At 31.4% G+C, this 19,182-nt stretch overlaps 2 protein-coding genes across 3 annotated transcripts; both read left to right on the top strand.

The window, feature by feature from the left end:
- Positions 1–449: 449 nt before the first annotated feature.
- On the top strand, positions 450–1,439 carry PYL4 (PYR1-like 4). Its single transcript, XM_028069847.2, has one exon. It carries the CDS (start codon positions 616–618, stop codon positions 1,171–1,173), a length of 558 nt encoding a protein of 185 aa, XP_027925648.1. The 5' UTR covers positions 450–615; the 3' UTR covers positions 1,174–1,439.
- Positions 1,440–13,816: 12,377 nt separating this feature from the next.
- Positions 13,817–16,076, top strand: TBL34 (TRICHOME BIREFRINGENCE-LIKE 34). Of its 2 annotated transcripts, none has more exons than XM_028069840.2 (5): positions 13,817–14,238; positions 14,343–14,520; positions 14,608–14,804; positions 14,979–15,137; positions 15,620–16,076. In XM_028069840.2, the coding sequence occupies exons 1-5, from the start codon at positions 13,862–13,864 to the stop codon at positions 15,978–15,980; spliced, it is 1,272 nt and encodes a 423-aa protein (XP_027925641.2). In that variant the 5' UTR covers positions 13,817–13,861; the 3' UTR covers positions 15,981–16,076. The 2 variants fall into 2 exon arrangements, with proteins under 2 accessions (XP_027925641.2, XP_027925642.2); XM_028069841.2 differs by having other exon boundaries at positions 13,841–14,238; positions 15,632–16,076.
- The last annotated feature ends 3,106 nt before the right edge of the window (positions 16,077–19,182 follow it).

Here is a 19,182-nt window from a genome sequence, read left to right as displayed (position 1 = left end):
TTAAAAATTATTTTTTATCAACAATTCAACTCAATAAAAAGTGAAAAAATAATAATAATTGAATCTTCCTTGAGTACATTATCTCGTTCATGCAACTTGACATACACATACGTAACACAACCACATTTATATTAAAATAATATAAATTTAATAATAAACGTTTCATAAAAAAAATACACATGATTTTTGAGTTAGCAATCATCCCGCCACCTATATTTTTATACAGAAGAATACATTTTTTTAACTTCATTGCTTAATTAAATAATTTTATCTTTAATTAAGTAAAAACATTTTTTATTCAATAAGATACACCATTCTTATTTCTCAGTTATATAGTAAAATTATTGTAGTTGAATAAAGAGTAAAATTATTTAATTAAAAATGTTGTTTTCTTTGTATAAATGTTTTTATATGCATATAAATAATAATGCAATAACTGCAGAAGCAACTGAAACTTCTTTTGTGCCTTGGTCCCTCCAACTTCACTTAACTTCCCTCTATTCCCTTTAAAACAACAACCCTTCTCTCTCTCTCTTAAAAAAAAAAAAAAGAAAAACCGAACCAAACCATTCCATTCTTTGGTCACAAACCTTCTTCAATCCAAACCTCAAAAAAATGCCGAATCCCTCTCTCTCTCCGACCACCGCTGCCGTTCCAGACGCGGTGGCCCGCCACCACATCCACGCGGTGTCCCCGCACCAGTGCTGCTCCGCCGTGGTGCAGGAGATCGCGGCGCCGGTCTCCACCGTGTGGTCCGTGGTGCGGCGCTTCGACAACCCGCAGGCCTACAAGCACTTCGTGAAGAGCTGCCACGTCATCCTGGGCGACGGCGACGTGGGCACGCTCCGCGAGGTGCGCGTGATCTCCGGCCTCCCGGCCGCCGTGAGCACCGAGCGCCTCGACGTCCTCGACGACGAGCGCCACGTCATTGGCTTCAGCATGGTCGGCGGCGATCACCGCCTCTCCAACTACCGCTCCGTCACAACCCTCCACCCGTGCTCCGCCGCGGGCACCGTCGTCGTCGAGTCCTACGTCGTGGACGTCCCCCCCGGCAACACCACCGACGACACGCGCGTGTTCGTCGATACCATCCTCCGCTGCAACCTCCAATCCCTCGCCAAATTCGCCGAAAATCTCGCCCGAACGACCAAACTGCATCATCAACAACGGTGACTTCAATCTCCAACCCTCAAACTTCAAACACTGTTCGTATTTCTCTTTTCCCATTCACTTTTTTTCGGCTTTTCACCTTTTTTTTTCCTTTTGTAATTTAGCCATTAAGTAGCTGTTGTATACTTTTTGATTAATATCACAATGTTGTGTGAGGTTGTCACCAGAGAAACCCCCCCCCGAGTTTCTCTTAATTTTACCCTTGTATGATCATTTTACCGTTTCTCTTTGCTGAGAGAAAGTGAACAATGAAACAAGGATTTATGTAATGTTAGTGTAATCTCTGTTCCCTTTGTACTAATTTCCTTGTCCTCAATACAATTGTAGAAACGTTTATCCATAGTCTATAATCCATAATCAGTATGAATACCATCAAAGTTTACTCATTTTGTTTTCCAATTTCTCATATCAGTTACATTGATATATACACATAAGGTGTTTGTGATTTTGCTAATATTGTAGAGTTAGAATGCATATAAATGTGATGGAGGGGATAAGAATTGCACCGACTATGTAGTTGTTGTTGTTTGAGAATTGATGATATTGGAAGGTAGTGGTTGTGTAACTTAGGAGGAGGTGATGTGAATTGCAAGTTTCCACATGAAATGCAGAGTTTTTGATATGACCTTCCCAGAAGTTAAGGCGAATGTGACGATGGCTAGTTGTGGGGCGATGCAAGTTGCAGCATGGGTTCCGTTTGTGCTTTCACTTTCTGACTTGTTTGGGTGAAATTGTGCACGGATCCATTTGTCACGTGTACATGATTTTTTCCATTAATGACAATTTAATTACCAAGCGGAAAAAGTATCAACATAAATGCTTCTTCCCAGAAGTTAGTGGTAAGTTTTGAACTGCATAAATTGGAAAGAAAGAAAGGTGGATGAAATAATCACGCATGTTGTAGTTTGTGGTGCCATAAATTGACCCGGTGATTTTGTTTTGTACCTTTGCAAGTAGTTATCTGGATTCTGCTACTACACCTTGAAAAAGCTTATTAAAATAAAAGTTGGGGAAAGACATTTATATTGAAATTAGAAAGGTAAATAGATTTAGAGGAATAAAGAAAGAGAGAAGAATGAATGAAGAGTGGAGAGGTATCTAGCTGGATTCGGCTGTATTGTGACTTTTTGGGGGGTTTCAAAGATGAATAGAAGGCAATAGGTTAAAGAAAGAGAAAAAGGGTGCAAGTTGCAGCAGAGAGAAAGAGAGAGAGTATTGTATTTTGAATATTGTTGAGACACAGTGGTTGTTATTTAATTTGATGGAAAGGGATATAAAATAAAAGAGGAGAAAAGAAATGTGGTGCAGCATGGGTTGGTTTGTTTGAATAATCACCGAATCGTCGTCGGTTTATGCAAGTTGGTGTGCAAGTGGGTGATAAGTTAACATTTACACGAGATAATAGATGCTCTTCATATCATCCCTGTACCGCAGGCTCTACCCACCCTTTATTTTGTCCTCTTCTTCCGCTTTTTCAATTATGTATATTTAAAATCTTCATCAACTCGCTCAGTAAATAAATAAATAAATATTTTTAAAAAAAATTAAAATATAATATATATGTTATCAATACAGATTCATACACAAATGATAAAATTTCCAACTGCGAACTTTCGTTTCGAATATCCTCGTATCCTTTTTATTGATAGAGAACTTTTCGTAGTTGTGAATTAGTTCAGCATGTTATCTTTTAAGAGTTTATATAGTTAGACCTGTGAAATAATCGCTTAGGTGAATTTTAACTTAATATTAATATTAAATAAGTAGGCATTGTGAGTGCTTTATAATATATTTATTTACTAAAAAATAAAATATTGATTGAGTCATTGAAACTTATAGTTGGTGGTTAGAGGTGACAAAATAGATAAGGTCTATTTTGGCTCGATTCGTTATTGGTTCTTAAAAAATATGAACTGAAAATTTTAACTCATCTCGTTATTAGTTCTTCAAAAATATGAACTGAAAATTCTAACTCATCTCGTTAAAAAAAAGTTGGGTGACGGACTGACCCATCATGTTTTTCTTTTTAGGTTTTTTTAAATGTTTTTAATTATATTTATAGATGTATATATTAAAAATACATCATGAATATTTTTTAAGTTTTAATTGATTAATTAATGTGAACAAATTAAAATAATTATTATCTTTACATCGTAACTAATAATTAAAACTTAATTTATAACTATTAATAATTTAATTATAATACTTTTATATATTTGCATCTTTCAAATAATATAATACACAAAAATAATAATTTTCAAATTTTTATTTTATTTTGATTTATATTTGAAATTAAACGGACTAGCAGGCTAAGTGAGTTAAAGCGGACTCGTAGGTTGAAAATTCAAACCTGATTTGCTAGATTTTAGCGAGCTAGCGGGTTGACTGCTGGGTCAGGTCCGTTTTGCCATCTTTATTGGTGGTTGATAGGTTTCAAAATGAGTTTTTTTTAATACTTGATTCTTTTAAAAAATATATATATGATGATATTTATCTCTCAACGGGTGAAAATGCTAACATATGTTCAAATAATCAGTTAAGTGTTATAGTTGAGACATTTCCCACATTTAAGTGATTCCTAATTGTCAAATAGGGATTATTATGTCTACCTTTTAGAATTTTTAACCCGTGTCCCCTTTGCCACAACGGTTGCAGAACCACTCATATCTCGTTCGCCATTACCTTGAGTCATTGCTGCTATTTCCGATGAAGCCTCACAAAGCTGTGGTGACATCCCACCTGAACCTTAATCTACTTTGGGCAAGGTTAAAATGCTTGTGTTTTGTTTTATTTTGGGTTTAGGCTAAATGAATGTGATTTTGGGTTGTTATGTGTTTGTTGTATTATGGTTTCAACCTTGATTTTGGGTTGATTTTGGATTTTGTTGAATTTGGGTTTTGGTTTAATGAATGTGCCTTTGTCCTTTCGTTTTTGCTAGATTGAATAATGATTCATGTTAATGTGTATATACAGAGGGCAAATGCATCCACAGATGCAGTAGACTGTTGGTGACTACGTTGTGGTGTGCTCCAAACGGCAACCCTCGTGCACATCTCCATCAGCTACGGTGGGCTCCAAGTCGTGCCACTGTTCTTCTTCCCGCGACGATCAACATTCCTATCAATTTTTTCTTTAAATCACTAACATTCTAGATCGGTTGTGATTAGGGATGACAATGGGTCGGGTCAGGCATAGATAATGCCCACCTGCCATTCGACCCGTACGAAAAAATTGACATGTTACCTGTCCCCTCTCCTATTACATACTTGCATAAAAAAAATCGTGAACTTTTTTAAATCTAGACATACCCATGGATACCTGTGGATATTTAAAAAAATATTATTTTTTTAAATGAGATCCAAATAAAATTGCAAAAGAAATAAATTAAAAACAAATAGTACTTAAATAATTAGTTTCCCATGATTTGCCCTAATTAGACTAAGTTTCAACAAGCCCAACCAAGTATATAGCTTAAGAACAAAATCAAATATGTTAGAAAAGAACTAGAGTATTTTTTTTATTAGCAAAAATGAAGAAGAAAAACTGGGATGTGTGTTTGAATAAAAAAGGCAACTTCTAAAGAAACAAACAATAGAATGATGGAAGAATCAACATTCCCAAAAAAACTAGGATGTGTGTTTGAATTGAAAAGGTAAGCTTTAAATAAACAAACAATAGAATTAGGGAAGAACAAACACTAAACAAGGCAAAAAAATTCCCAAAAAAAGCAATAGAATCAACATGTAGCGCCAACATATGTAAGACAAGGAAGAATGTAATTGCTTACTTGTTGTTGGCTCAATCACTAAGGGTTTGCTATTGAACCTTAGACGACAGAGAGAAGAAGAAGAAGTATATACATACATAACAACTTAAAATAAGATAACCAAATGGGGGATAAAAGTATAGTTTCATTTTCTTAATGGGTGACGAATATCCGCGAGTATGGGTAGTATGATACCCGCTCCGATCCGTTTAACGATTAGTAATTTACCCGCTACTTGCTACCCATGAGTACCCGTTTAAGGTATCCATTTACTATTCGTGACGAATTTTACCCGCAAATATTCAGGGTTACAAATATTTGTTCCATTGCTAGTTGTGATTATAGTCGATGTTATATGATCCTTTTTTTTTACACCAGTTTAACAAACGATGTAAAATATCTAAAACTTGTTACATCAGTTGCATCTACATCAGGTCTATAACCAATGTAATATGTCCTATACAACTGATGTAAAAGGTGATTTTTGGACTAGTGATGTGAACTTTTATTAAGATGCGGAATGCACCTTTTCCACCATTGTTTTCGTCCACATTTTGAACTTGTAGATATCCTTTGTGTGTTAGATGTATACCATTAGGTGCATAAATATCATCATTTTCACTAGGTAACTTTGGTTGATTTTTTTTCTCATTAGATAGACTTTCTAACACAGTGTGCATTAAGTATATTCTAATAACGCCTTCTAATAGTATGCTTAGCTCTTTATTCTTGCCCTTAAAAAAGACATAGGTGTTGGAACATTTCCCCTTTGTCTCACACAAATATTATCTTGAATTCAACCTTTGAAGGAGAATATTCTTTCACCTTATCATTAATGTTGTCTTATTTGTAAACAAGAGGTGTGACTTGTATAAACCACCCTCAACTATCATTAAAAATGAGTCCTTACCACAACCTTCTTCTCCATTAGCATTCGTTTCTTTACCATGTTATTTTTCAACATGTAAATCCTTAGTATCAATCTCCTCTTGAACAATTATTTGTTCCTCATAACTTGTTCTACGATAACATTTCGTTGTTAACCTTTTGTTCCACACTTTGTTCCTCATCATTTTCTTGACTAGTTCTTGTTTCTCACCATCTACTTCTATCATAGTTTTTAAATGAGAATCAACATCTATAAGTCCTCAAGAATTCAATGTGGTAAATGATATGTATCTCACATTTGGTTGCAATCAATGTAATATGTAATTTCTACATTTGTTCCTTAAGCACCTGATGTAGAAATACTATTACTTCAATTGAATTACTAATCAATGCAATATGCATAACTTTTTTTTAGTAGTTTCACCCTTTGTGTTTCCCATTCCACATATGTTGTGCCTTAATAAGCTATCCTTCATCTTGTTGCCTTTTTACATAACAATATTCGCATCAAGTAAATAATCTACATAAAATATATTTTTTAATAAATGTTTCATACGAGACAATGAATCTTTTGAGTTTATTATAATCATCTCACTTAACCTTCACAAATGATTAATCTTTACATATTGGGTTGACTTTTTAGAATTTAGCTTTTATACTTGATTTAACATTGGGAATATACGTGGGAAGTCCAATTACATTTGTTGGAAGCAAGAGAACCCTGGAAAAGGGATATAGGGTGGAGTCTTGGACCAATGTCATGCTACCCTTATCTACCTAAGTTTAGCACAGTAAGGTAGATTTTAAAAAATTGTTGATAGGATTTGGGAGGCTTTTAGAGGTGCATTTGGTGAATTGTTGAGTAGCTTTGAAGCACAAGAAGTGGCCTGAATCATGCCAGCTGGACCAGAGTGGAATGCAACCTATTTAGAATGTGTTTTAACTTAGTTTTGGTTAATTTGGAGAGAATTTTAAGTAAGTTTTACTTAGCAGTTCAATTAGCTAACTAGTGGTACTTAGTAGTTATATAAATAGAATATGAACTAAGTAAAAAACACAATTTTGATAGATCCTAAAACAGTTCCAATTTTAGTTACTTTCTCACGGGGTTTCTCTCTCCGTTCTTAGGCTTGAGGTTGGAGAACCTAAGTGACATAGGTTCATACTCTTCAATTCTTGGAAGAGAATGGGGGAGATGCGTGACTACCTCACTGCACCATGACTATGAATGGGAGAGAATTAACACATAAACCAATCAATGCATTAAAAAATAATCTTACCAAATACCATCATTCTATCCAAATAACAATTCAGACAATTTCAATTTGGACTAAGCATCAATCAACGATAATCAAACCAAAAACAGAACCAATCAACAATTAAACCAAAAGCATAACCAATCAATGAATTTAAAATATAGAGAAAAAGGGATAAGTGGTCACACCTTACAATAGCTCCAATATCTCACAAACACACCACAAGATCAATGCTCTCTATGACCAACGAAGATGTGGGAAGATCGAACACAATCCCTTACAAATCAAAGAACCATGTGAGAACAAGTAGCAGCAATCAACATTACAAGAACCAAAATGAATGAAACTCACCAAAACGACAGCGAGGGTCGAAGAACGTGGTGGCCGATGAAAATACAGAGTCGTTGTGTTTCCTCAACCGACAACCAACATGAACGTGGAAGTCAGACCCACTGTGGCAGCATAGAGGTGACAACAGCGACAAGCCAGACCCACGATCAGCAACATAGGGTTTTGATTTGCGTTTTGGGAAGAAATTGAATTTGGGGGAAGAGGAAAGTGAAATGCAATTTCATATGTGCGAGAACTTTACCGAATGATATCATCCGTTGATAAGTACGCCACTACCATCGGTGCATAAGTGACCAATTTCATATGAACATTACGAACTGATTAATCCATCAGTAACTAAGAAGACAACTTCATACAAACATTACCAAAGAAATAATCTGTCAGTAATGAAAACCATGGATATCCGTCGATAAGTCCGTCGGTAAAGATCATTTACCGACGAATATATATCCGTCGGTATCGATCCGTCGATAAATACAATATTTCTGGTAGTGATTACACTAACTAGGAACAAGAAAATCTCATATAAAGTTACTCCATTATTTAGACTTTTGTTAATAGCTACTAATAAAAAATTAAGGAGAAAATTTCCATAACCTCGGATAAAAAGAAAAAAAAACTATTCAAAAACTTATCAACAAACATCTATAACTTTTAAAGACTCCGTAAATAATTGACTCAAAAAATAAAGTTAAATTTGTCACATTCAAACAAAGATCCATTTTAACTCATATACTTCTACAAATTTGTTTTTTAAAATATGTTTCAATAAGTTTTAAAAATATAATAAACCATTCTTCATCTTTTATAACAATATTAATTTTTTTTATAATGTACTATATGGCCCATCGGTCAGGCGGACCAAGGTCAAGCGGTCGCAGGCCACCCGCTACAGGCGGACCTCACCTTGGGACGTTGATGTAGCAACTTTGAACACACTAAATCGGCTACCCGTCGGTCAAACGGACTAAACACACCCCCCGCCCCGTCTTCATTTTTAGTTGCACTTTGTCTCCACCTCTACGGAGACCCTCAGTCATAAGGACAACCGACAGGACGCACGGTTCTCCGGTCGGGCGGCCATACCAAAACCTGGATCAGTAAGTTAAAGGTAAAATAAGATAATGCAAGTCAGTAATCAAGTTTAAAAAGCAATTGGGCCATGATTAAAAAACCTTAATCGCGGGCCCATACTAAAAACTATAAATAGAGGCCTAAGGTAGGTTGGTAAGGATCTGAAACCCGCATTTATTACAACATTTATTACCACTCGCCGATCGGCCTTAACTGACTTAAGCATCAGGACCTTTTAGATAGGTACCCCGATCGTCCGACTAACCGGACAGAAGAAGATAAAGATCGCATTGAACAAAGGATTGGACTAGTTAGTTAAAGAGAGCACAAAACAAAAAACTTGAAGGTAATTCAAGTATTGATAATAGGTGCTCTTACCCCCGAAACATATAATATACCAAAACAAAAGCCAAAATTGAGATTTAAAATATGATAACGTTGTATAAAGTGCATCGGATATTTCATAGGTTATATTTGAGGCATTAAACTTATGTCTTCAAAATTTATGCAAGTTTTAACTTTTTCCTTAGTTGAAAAAGATAGAGAAGTATATACAAAACATCTTCGGCAAACACGCCACACAGAAAAGAATAAAAACGAAAAAGATTGATGATGGATGGAGATATATGAGAGAAAAAAAAAAGGTACTACCTTTGATTTGTGCATATAATTAATATTCTATTGTATGTTCTAAGCCATTATTCAAATAAATTTGCTTTCTTGAATCTTCATTTTTCAGTTCTATCTTTCTCTCTCACGTTTGAATTTTTTTTAAAGCATTAATTGAGACTGATAACTCCATTATTGCTGCATTATTTTGAAACTGGAAAATTGACCATACATATGAATATGGTTGCAGCCTGTGTTTCTTCCTTTCTGAACTGTACCAATTGCCTGCCAAGTACCAAGTACAATATCAAACATTTATTTATTATTAACTTTTTCAAAAACTTATTCATATGATGTTCATATTAGTTTTATAACATTCTTTCATGGAACCATGGTTATCTCAATTCTTGTGTTTCTTAAAGGACGACACCACCATTTCTCTGCATTGATTGGACTTTCGCATGTGTATGTAAATGATGAAAAGTGTGTTAATATATGCACACAAGTGTCTCGTGGATTATTCTATATTATTTTTAAAAAAATTGTGTAGAAGTGATACAATTTTATTTTAAACTATTGGTGTATATCTAACCCTGTTGTCACGTGACAACTTTGTCACTTGTCAATGGTCAATTTTTCTATGGAAAGGAATATTTTTAATATGAAAACTGAAAAGTAAATTTTTATTGAGTGGATCGCTAAATTCATGCTTAAAATCGTAGAGGATTAGCAATAGGAGGATAATTGATTGTTGGGGAATTCTTTTGATTAATTTTAACTGATGAAAGGTGATGTTGAATATTACTTTACCATCTATTGTGTTGTTAACTCAGTGATGGACATTTTATTTGTTGAAGCTACTGTTTAATGTTGATAAACAATGTTCATGAGATGAGATGTTAGAGTGGAAAAAATTACTATATTAAAAAATGTTCACATGATATTGGTGGATAAAATTAGTAGCAACATAAAATTGGTATTTTTAATAAATATTTCCTAATAATATATACATATATTTTAATTATAAATTTATTAGATGAATATGAATATTATATATTATATCCACTTTTATAATATATATATATATATATATATATATATATATATAATTTACATTCTATAACAACTTTTAAAATCTTATTTTTAAATATTTAATTTCAATAGTAATAATTGTTATTATTTTTTATTTGAAGATACACCACTAATTCTTTATTATTGTTGATTTTTTTTGTCAGGTGTTCTATGTTCATGTTTAATCAAGGATGCTAAATAAACCGATTTTAGCATGTATTATTTAGATTCATCTCCATTTTGTAGTGACAGGATATGAATATGAGTAAAGATATTAATATCTAAATTTTTTGAATTAAATATGAGGATGAAAATGAATATAAACATATTTGTTCCGTATTTTTATCAATACACAATATACTATTTTTAATATTAAGTTACACCGAGCTAGTCCACGTAAACATAGTTATGTAATCTACAAAACTTACATAAACTTTTTTTATCCTTAATTTCATAACTTATTTTTAAAACACACATTTTATTGTTTACTCTTTGTTATAAATATCTAACATATATTTAATTGCCATTTGATATTTATATAATTATAGTTTCTTTATTTGTATTTAACATTTAATACTTAATAATATGATTTTGTATGAGCACAATTATGAATATATACTTGTTTTTCGATGACAATAAGAATGAAACAAAAAATTTGTCTATTAAATGTGGGAATGAAATGAATTTTTACTTTAGAAACGAAGATGATATAATTAAAGTTACAACCACATCCCTTGTCATTTTTATTGATGACAATTATAAATTACTATCGGGAGTTTGTTTTTTGTTGGTAAAATTCTCTAAGCAAGTACTAATGTAAAATAAAACAATTACAATACCTATTTTAATTGAATTGTTAAAACATTGATAGTCATAAGTTTATAATTTGTGTAACTTTATGAAAGAAATGAATGTTAAAAGTGTCTTTTACATATGTTAGGTAACATGACATAAACAAACGTTTTTAATTTGTTTTTTTTACACAATCAACTTATAACATCTTTTTAAGGTAACTTTTAATTATTTTATTTTTCTAACTATTGAGTTCTTAGAATCAAACTCGTGACATTGATTCTGATACCAATTGTTAAGATTGAGCGCTTACAACTTGATAACAAACTATAGCTATTAATCAGAGCACAACTATTTCTACTATAGCTATTAGTAACAGTCCAAATGTCATCATTTGATTGTGACCTGATCCACTTGACCTTTACCACAGGACAATTGATACCGGTATTGAATGTATAATTAGGTACTTCTTCGTGTAGTCATTCTATTTATGATAAGATTGTATATAGTATCAATTGATAACATATTAATTTAACAAATATTGTTGAATATTGATATTTTAATCATTTTAAAATGAATTATTCAATGTTATTTTGTAAATTATTTTAAAACTTTCATTCTTCTCTTAATTATTATAAATGTTTTGTTGTTTTGTTTGACTAACAATTATGTATCACAATTACAGATTTAGGGTTTCTGGAAAGTTTTAAAAAATGGTTTTTTTTCATTAATTAATTCAAAAACTCATGTAAAATACAATTTTTATGTCAATTTCAAACACTGTTTCTATCTTGCACTTAGTTCTATTAGGTAAAAATGTTGAAAGTGAAGCTTTGGTTGGTTATGGTGGAGTGAGCTTCCTCCCATCCATCTATCACATAAATTCTAAATAATTTGAGCTATTTTATAACAGAAGAATAAGTGTGTGACAATTTCTTCATTTTTCTCGAATAACGCAAAGTATTGGCTAATTCTAACCCTAATAGCATGGAATTGATCCACAATATAATTTAATCCATATTCTAAAAACACGCATATATACTAATTTAATCCAAACATATTTTACTAGATTGAACGTTTGTGGTGACATAATTAATATATAAATTCAACAACAATATTCGATAAGAATATACTATTATACACTATCTTAAAATTAATTTAATATGTACACTAATTCCAATTAACAAGGAAACACAAACTTCATATATAACTAAATTTTAAGTAGAGGCATCTATAAAATGGTATTGTGGTAGACTACAAGTAACTCCTCAATTTCTTCACATAAGGATTTTCTTCTTCACCTTGATTCAACCTTGAACCTTGTAACTCAGGGTGAAAGTTTTTGTGTATAGGAAAGTGCAAAAGTAAAGGTTTTGTAAAATAGGTGCAAAAGTCATTAATAAAAAAAATTGAATTAAAAATGTTTTGCCTCTTCATCAAGTAAAATTGATTGAACCCTTCATCCAATTTTTTTATTACTATACGTAAAAAAGCACTTCACCCATTGTATATATTCTAATTAACTTCTATTTTCATGCTACAATTACTGTTTTTGTTTAAATTTTCTTGTTTCACTCTGTTTTTTTTTTCTTCTTTTGCCATATTTTATTATAAATTGTGCATTTTTAAGATTTGTTCTTTCGCTCTCAATTTTCTTTTTCTTTCTTCTCTGTCATGAGAACACCAAATAAACTTAATCTGAAGAATATCTGATCTGTTATCCACTACAAGATGAAAAGATATATTGAGAAATATTATTATATGATAATTGTTAGTTGATTTTTAATTTAAATTATGTGGAAAGCACAATGAGGCTTCGAGCTTACTTCAAGCAATGTTATCGATTGGTGAAAACGTCAACAACACAACCTAAAGCTATTTCTATCGTTAAACTGGGCCTGCATTTAAGTCATATCATATAAAAGTTGTAAACAATAAATACCTAAAAGTGCTGCTTTAATTTATATTAATTTATCAACTCAAAACCTAAGTTCTAAATCTCTAACTAATCACTCTCTTCAACCTCACACTAAATAGCCTGAAATATATATGCAATATTTCACTTTTCGGAAATAATAAGTGCATTCATTAAATGGTTAAATTTTATGAAAGTTGACGTATATATTTATATATTTTATGAAACTCACTTTTATCTTAGAAAAAACTTGATCTTATGGTTTTAATACATTTGAATTAATAATATAGAATGTGCTAGAATCTATTTCTAACCCTTCACTTCAATTTTGGGGATACTTTTCTCGTTTGAACGTTGTTATCAATTATAAATAAAAAGTGAAGTAGCTTCACCATTTTTTTTATATAAATATAGTGAAGATAGAAAATCCGTGTACTTACGGAGCAAATCAAGTAGCATTGGAAGAATTTATTTCATTAAAACCTTAACTAAGTTAATTTATTATATTAAAACTGTTTGATCCCAAGTGAGTGGAGATATTGTTAGGGTTCATTATCCTATACGAGCTATTGTTTGTTTTGAATTGGAGTTTTGTTATGTTTTTATCTTTTAAAAGATGTTTTAGAGAGTGAAAGAATTATTTAATTTATGTTTGACCTCAATTTTTAAGTGATGTGAGACTATTAGATTTATTGGAAAAAACTAAAATCCAAGTTTAATCTTAACAAAATTGGTGGCATTCTTAACATAGTTTTTTTTTTCTTTTTTTTTTTCATGAAATACTTATATGATACCATTTTGAGTGGGAATATATGATGAATAAGAAAAGCTTGGAAGTGCAACATACTCTACCAACTACTTTTAGTGGACAAGTTGTCTAAGCTAGAATACAAACCTTTCTCACCAACCGATTGCAACGAAGCTTCAAAAAGGAGGAAGGGATGTTGCTGTGGAAACGAAGAAGCCAAAATGAAAATTGCAAAGACACAGCAAGTGATGGTAGCAGGAAGTTCTTGGGGAGTTAGAAACACCTTTCATTCTCTTGTAGCCATCTTAACCACTCTTCTTCTTCTCACTACTACCATTTATGTAAGACATGATAGAGCACACTTATCTCCAACCATAAATACCTCTAACAATTCCTCTTTCTCACCATCATCATCATCATCATCTTCAAAGTGTGACTTGTTCTCTGGTAAGTGGGTTTTTGATAACCAATCTTATCCATTGTACAAAGAGCAGCAATGCAGCTTCATGTCAGATCAATTGGCTTGTGAGAAGTTCGGAAGAAAGGACCTTGGTTATCAGAATTGGAGATGGCAACCTCACCACTGTGATCTTCCAAGGTCTGTTCTAAGATAATTATTACATGTTTATGTTCTTAAACAATCTTTAGGTTTGGGTATAGTTTTTGAGGTTTGTGGAATGTGGTTGTTTCTATGTTAATAAGGTTCAATGCCACAGCATTGCTTGAAAGACTAAGGAACAAGAGGCTTGTGTTTGTGGGGGATTCACTCATCAGAGGCCAATGGGTTTCCATGGTTTGTCTTGTTGACTCTATACTTCCCAAAACCCTCAAATCCATGCATTCCACTGCTAATGCTTCACTCAACATTTTCAGGGCCAAAGTAAGTTCTCATTAAACATAGGACTTTACATAACCTATTACTGTCTATGTTGCTGACATATATGTTTCATTAACATGTTTAATGAAGGAATACAATGCAAGTATCGAGCACTATTGGTCCCCATTACTTGTAGAATCAAACTCAGATGACCCAGTAAACCATAGGGTGGTAGAACGCACGGTGAGAGTGAAGGCAATAGAAAAACACGCAAAGTATTGGACTGATGCAGATTTTCTGGTTTTCAACACATATCTGTGGTGGAGAAGGCCAGTCATGAATGTTCTGTAAGTTCAGCAGTTATAACCTAACCATCAAGTTGCATGCCAACAGCTCTAACTTCAATTCCAACCACCACATGACATGATCGTGTAGGGTTGTGTTGTAATATTCAACACACAATCATGCATCTAACTCCACTTTACAAATTAATTTTGACTCGGTGTTAATTGAACAAACAGGTGGGGATCATTTGGAGACCCAGATGGTGTCTACAAAGGTGTGGAAATGTTGAGAGTGTATGAAATGGCCCTCAGAACCTGGTCCGATTGGTTGGAAGTTCATGTCAACCGTAACAAGACCCGTTTGTTTTTCGTTAGCATGTCACCCACTCATGAAAGGTATCCACATTAACATAACAACTATCATATTTGTTCATTGGTGATACATAGAATCATAGCCATTACATAGGTTCGTTCCCCAAAATACATGAGTTTAATGATAAAAGTGATAAAATTAACTCAAACTTTTGTGTTGAAAGGGTTTTTGTCACGTACAATTCTTTGAAGTGGGGAAACTACATTTACAATTTGATGCACATGGAGGTGGGCCAATTCATCCTAAATATCTATGGTGGAACCCTCTCCCGTAAAAAATGTTCAAACATTGAGAAGTAATTATATATGATTTTTCAATCAAACTCAAATTTCACGTTTCCAATATGTTGTATTGATTCTACGAAAAGCAAAATTATCTTGCTTTTTTCGTTAAATGCCATTGATGCTAGCTAGGTGCTTTTTTTATTGGTAGAAACTTTTCGAAGATTTTTTAATGATTGTTCTATATAGTAAAGTAATGATTATACGAGAATGAATGAATGTAGAAGTGCATGCAGGGCTGAGGAATGGGGAGCTGCAAAGGGTAACAATTGTTACAGTGAAAGTGATATGATTGCAGAGGAAGGGTATTGGGGCAAGGGATCTGACCCTAAAATGATGCGTGTGGTGGAGAATGTGGTTGATGATCTGAAAGAAAGAGGTTTGAATGTTGAAATGCTTAACATCACACAACTCTCAGAATACAGAAAAGAAGGACACCCATCTATCTACAGGAAGCAGTGGGATTCTCCAACACAAGAACAGATTGCAAACCCAAAAACTTATGCAGATTGCATTCATTGGTGCCTCCCTGGTGTGCCTGATGTGTGGAATGAACTCCTTTATGCCTATATTTTCTACCAATAACACATCAAAAGCTTGCGAATACTATGTGTTCAAATGACACATTAATTCATTCTATCTTTCAGGCTATTTAATCATTTTATAATCAATCAAACAAAACTGTAAAGCATCAACTTTTTCCTTTTTCCTTTAACATGTCTATGGAACACCACCGTTATTCAAAACATTCTTAGGTTAACTCAAAGTGTGGATATTTTAATACATTTTTATTTTCAAACTTTAAAAATGAATTAATGTAGTTTTTTTAATCCAATTATATTAGATTTTTATTTTTGTGATAAACAAAATTTTCAACTAAGAAGAAAAATATATTAAACTTATCATAATTAACATGTTTTAGAAATTCAAAAGGTAACAAAACTTGTGCTCAAAAGATGTAAAATGATAAAGGAAAAACCATAGCAGACACGTGTCACTGAGAATTGATAATAGACTAATTTAATCAATTTTAAAATAAAACTTTATAATCAATCATATCATATGAGATCAAATGGAGCCAATGAAATATATTTATAAATTTAGTATGTGCTATACATCGTTATCTATATTTTCTCTAAAGAAAGAAGAAAAGAAATGACAATTATTTAGTTAAAAATATTGTTCTGATATTCGAGTATGAGAGGTTTATATAAATTTTTTTTATCTAATTTAGTTCTTTAACTATAAAAATACGTGAATTTAAGGTAAAGAACACAAACCATATCTCAATCATGTTAAAATGCAGGTATGCTGTTTCACTTTAATTGAAGTTATAATGTGTGTATTTCCGTTGTTTAATTAGGGGAATTTTAACGATACCAGGTTTTATGAGTTTAATTAGCATGTTCACATAATTGTACTTTCTTGACTCTGATGATGCACTAAGATTGTAAAGGTTTTTTACTCCGAGCCATGGACATTAGCATAAGGTAGATAGTGTTTGTGTACCAACTAAAAACAAATTACAGAAAGGGTACTTTTGATTGGATTATTCAGGAAGAGAATGTTCATAGAAGTTCAAGATAACATATTTCAATTTGAAAAACAAGGGAAAAATTTACGTTTATGTATAAAATTTTGTTTGTTTACTTTGTGATACTTTATGCTTTTTCTTCTTCTTATTTTTACCATTTCTAATTGTATTGGTTTCACAAGTTATATCTCAATTGTTTGTGTTTTATGATCACTCAGTGGCTTTTAAATTGCAACGTTTAAGTTCAATTTCATTTTGATTCAATTTTTGTGAGAGGAAGCTATGTACAATAGGACTTTTTTTTTTAATTAGGATTCTTTTTCTATTTTCTATATCTTTTTTAAAAATTATGAATTTCAACTTTTATATATATATATATATATATATATATATATATATATATATAAAATTAAATGTTACAATAATGTTAAGTTAAAGACACTATAAAATAACTATTTCTTATAAACAATTAATTGTTTATTATTAACTAAGAAGATATTATTTTCATTGCAAGAAAATCTTCTAATCTTCTATTAGAAATCAATTTTAAAAATAAAAAATAGAAATAGTTAGTTACTGTAGTGACCAATTTAAATATCAATTTACAAAATTAAAAATTATTGATTACTAAAATAGTCACTATTATAAATAAAAATTATTATAAAAAATTTAAATTTTCATTTTGGCCCAAGTGAAAGTATGGGCATGGTTGAAACATAAAAATGCAAATGTAACCTTTTCTTTTTTCTGATTGGTGCTTTTGTTCTATACATTGCTTAAGATCAATAGATAGGCACCTATCACATACCTAGGTGCTTTTTATTATGTATTTTTAGGCTGCGAACTTTTATTATGTTATTTCTATTATGTAATGTATTTTTTTTAAATTAATTTATTGTACCAATAAAAAAAATTAATTCCCAACAAATTAAATATAATAACTACTGTTAACAAAATTGTGTAAAAAAAATTTATCAAATCTAAAAGGTTAAAAAAAACTGAAAACTGAAAATTTTTAAAAGATAAAATAAAACTTCAACGTTAAAAAAAAAACAAAAAAATTGAAACCGGCCACTTGTCTGACGACTTCAGTATTATATATGCAGAAACCGACCTCCTGTTTGACTTCGTTTTTTAAAAAAAGAAAAAAGGAAACCGGCTTGGGAAGGACGACTTCACCTTTAATGTCGTCCTCCTCTCTAACGACATGACTCAGTTTTACAAATAAATTTTCAACCGACCATATTTTACAAATTGTTGGTCAAAATATCCAGAAAACAAAAAAGCCGTAAATAGGATGGTAACTCTGAATTAATTTTACTTCAATATCTTTTAAATACTAAAGACGTAAAGACTTGAAAAGAATGTAAAACATAACAATTCTGAAACTGGGTTGTCCACTTCATTACTTGCGTTATATAAAAAAGAGGGACAAAGTGACAGTCACCTGTATGATAGGCCTTTTCTTCGAGCACCCCCTTTTATCTTCGTGCACCCCCTTTCTATTCCCTTATTAAAATTATAATAAAAATCTCTACACCTCTTTAGTTTTTATAATTCCTGGATTAGGTGTTCTAGAAAGTGTTTTCTAATCTAAAAAACATCTCCCAAAACATTAAATCTGAATGGTATAAAAAAATACATCTAAATTGAATAGTTCAAAAGATATTTTTAGATCTAAAAAACACATTGTGAAACAGTTTTTTGGAAATATAAAAATGGTTCAGAGTAAATGTTTCTTTATGTATATAAAAAATATTCTAGAATGACATTTATAAAAATACATTCTAGAACAATAATTTCAAAATTAACAAAAAATATTCAGAAAATGTCTTTCAGAAGTTGTTTTCGGATATAAAAGTATCTTTTGAGACGATCATTTTAAAATGTATAAAACATAAATCTTGTCGGACGGGTGAATCCAATGTATGATTTTTTTCTTACCATTCACCACAAAAGGAGAAAATATATACAATTACTGAAAACATATGAGCTATGAGCATGTGGGTTGACTTTTTGACTTTTATTATAATAATTAAAATAATAAAATTAATTTTATTATTATTATTATGAAATTAAATAAAAATAATTTTTATAATTTTCTTATAAATATTTTTTATTTATTTTTATGGATATTTTTATAAATTTTTTTCATCTAATTTAGTTCTTTAACTATAAAAATACGTGAATTTAATTTTTTTAATTAAATTTTATTAAATTTATTTAACAATTCAAATCATAATAGACACGATA

This window comes from Vigna unguiculata, chromosome 5 (genome assembly GCF_037176805.1).
Source record: "Vigna unguiculata cultivar grain cowpea cultivar isolate G323 ecotype 2 chromosome 5, ASM3717680v1, whole genome shotgun sequence".
Classification (NCBI taxonomy): domain Eukaryota; kingdom Viridiplantae; phylum Streptophyta; class Magnoliopsida; order Fabales; family Fabaceae; genus Vigna; species Vigna unguiculata.
This window is presented reverse-complemented; position numbering and strand designations above follow the sequence as displayed.

What these genes read in the sequence shown, in the direction of transcription:
- TBL34 (XM_028069840.2), top strand. Translation starts at nt 13,862, where the DNA reads ATGAAAATTGCAAAGACACAGCAAGTGATGGTAGCAGGAAGTTCTTGG. An exon ending in AGGCCAGTCATGAATGTTCT is followed by an intron (nt 14,805 to 14,978) that starts GTAAGTTCAGCA and finishes TTGAACAAACAG; the next exon opens with GTGGGGATCATTTGGAGACC. An exon ending in ATGTCACCCACTCATGAAAG is followed by an intron (nt 15,138 to 15,619) that starts GTATCCACATTA and finishes GAATGAATGTAG; the next exon opens with AAGTGCATGCAGGGCTGAGG.
- PYL4 (XM_028069847.2), top strand. Translation starts at nt 616, where the DNA reads ATGCCGAATCCCTCTCTCTCTCCGACCACCGCTGCCGTTCCAGACGCG.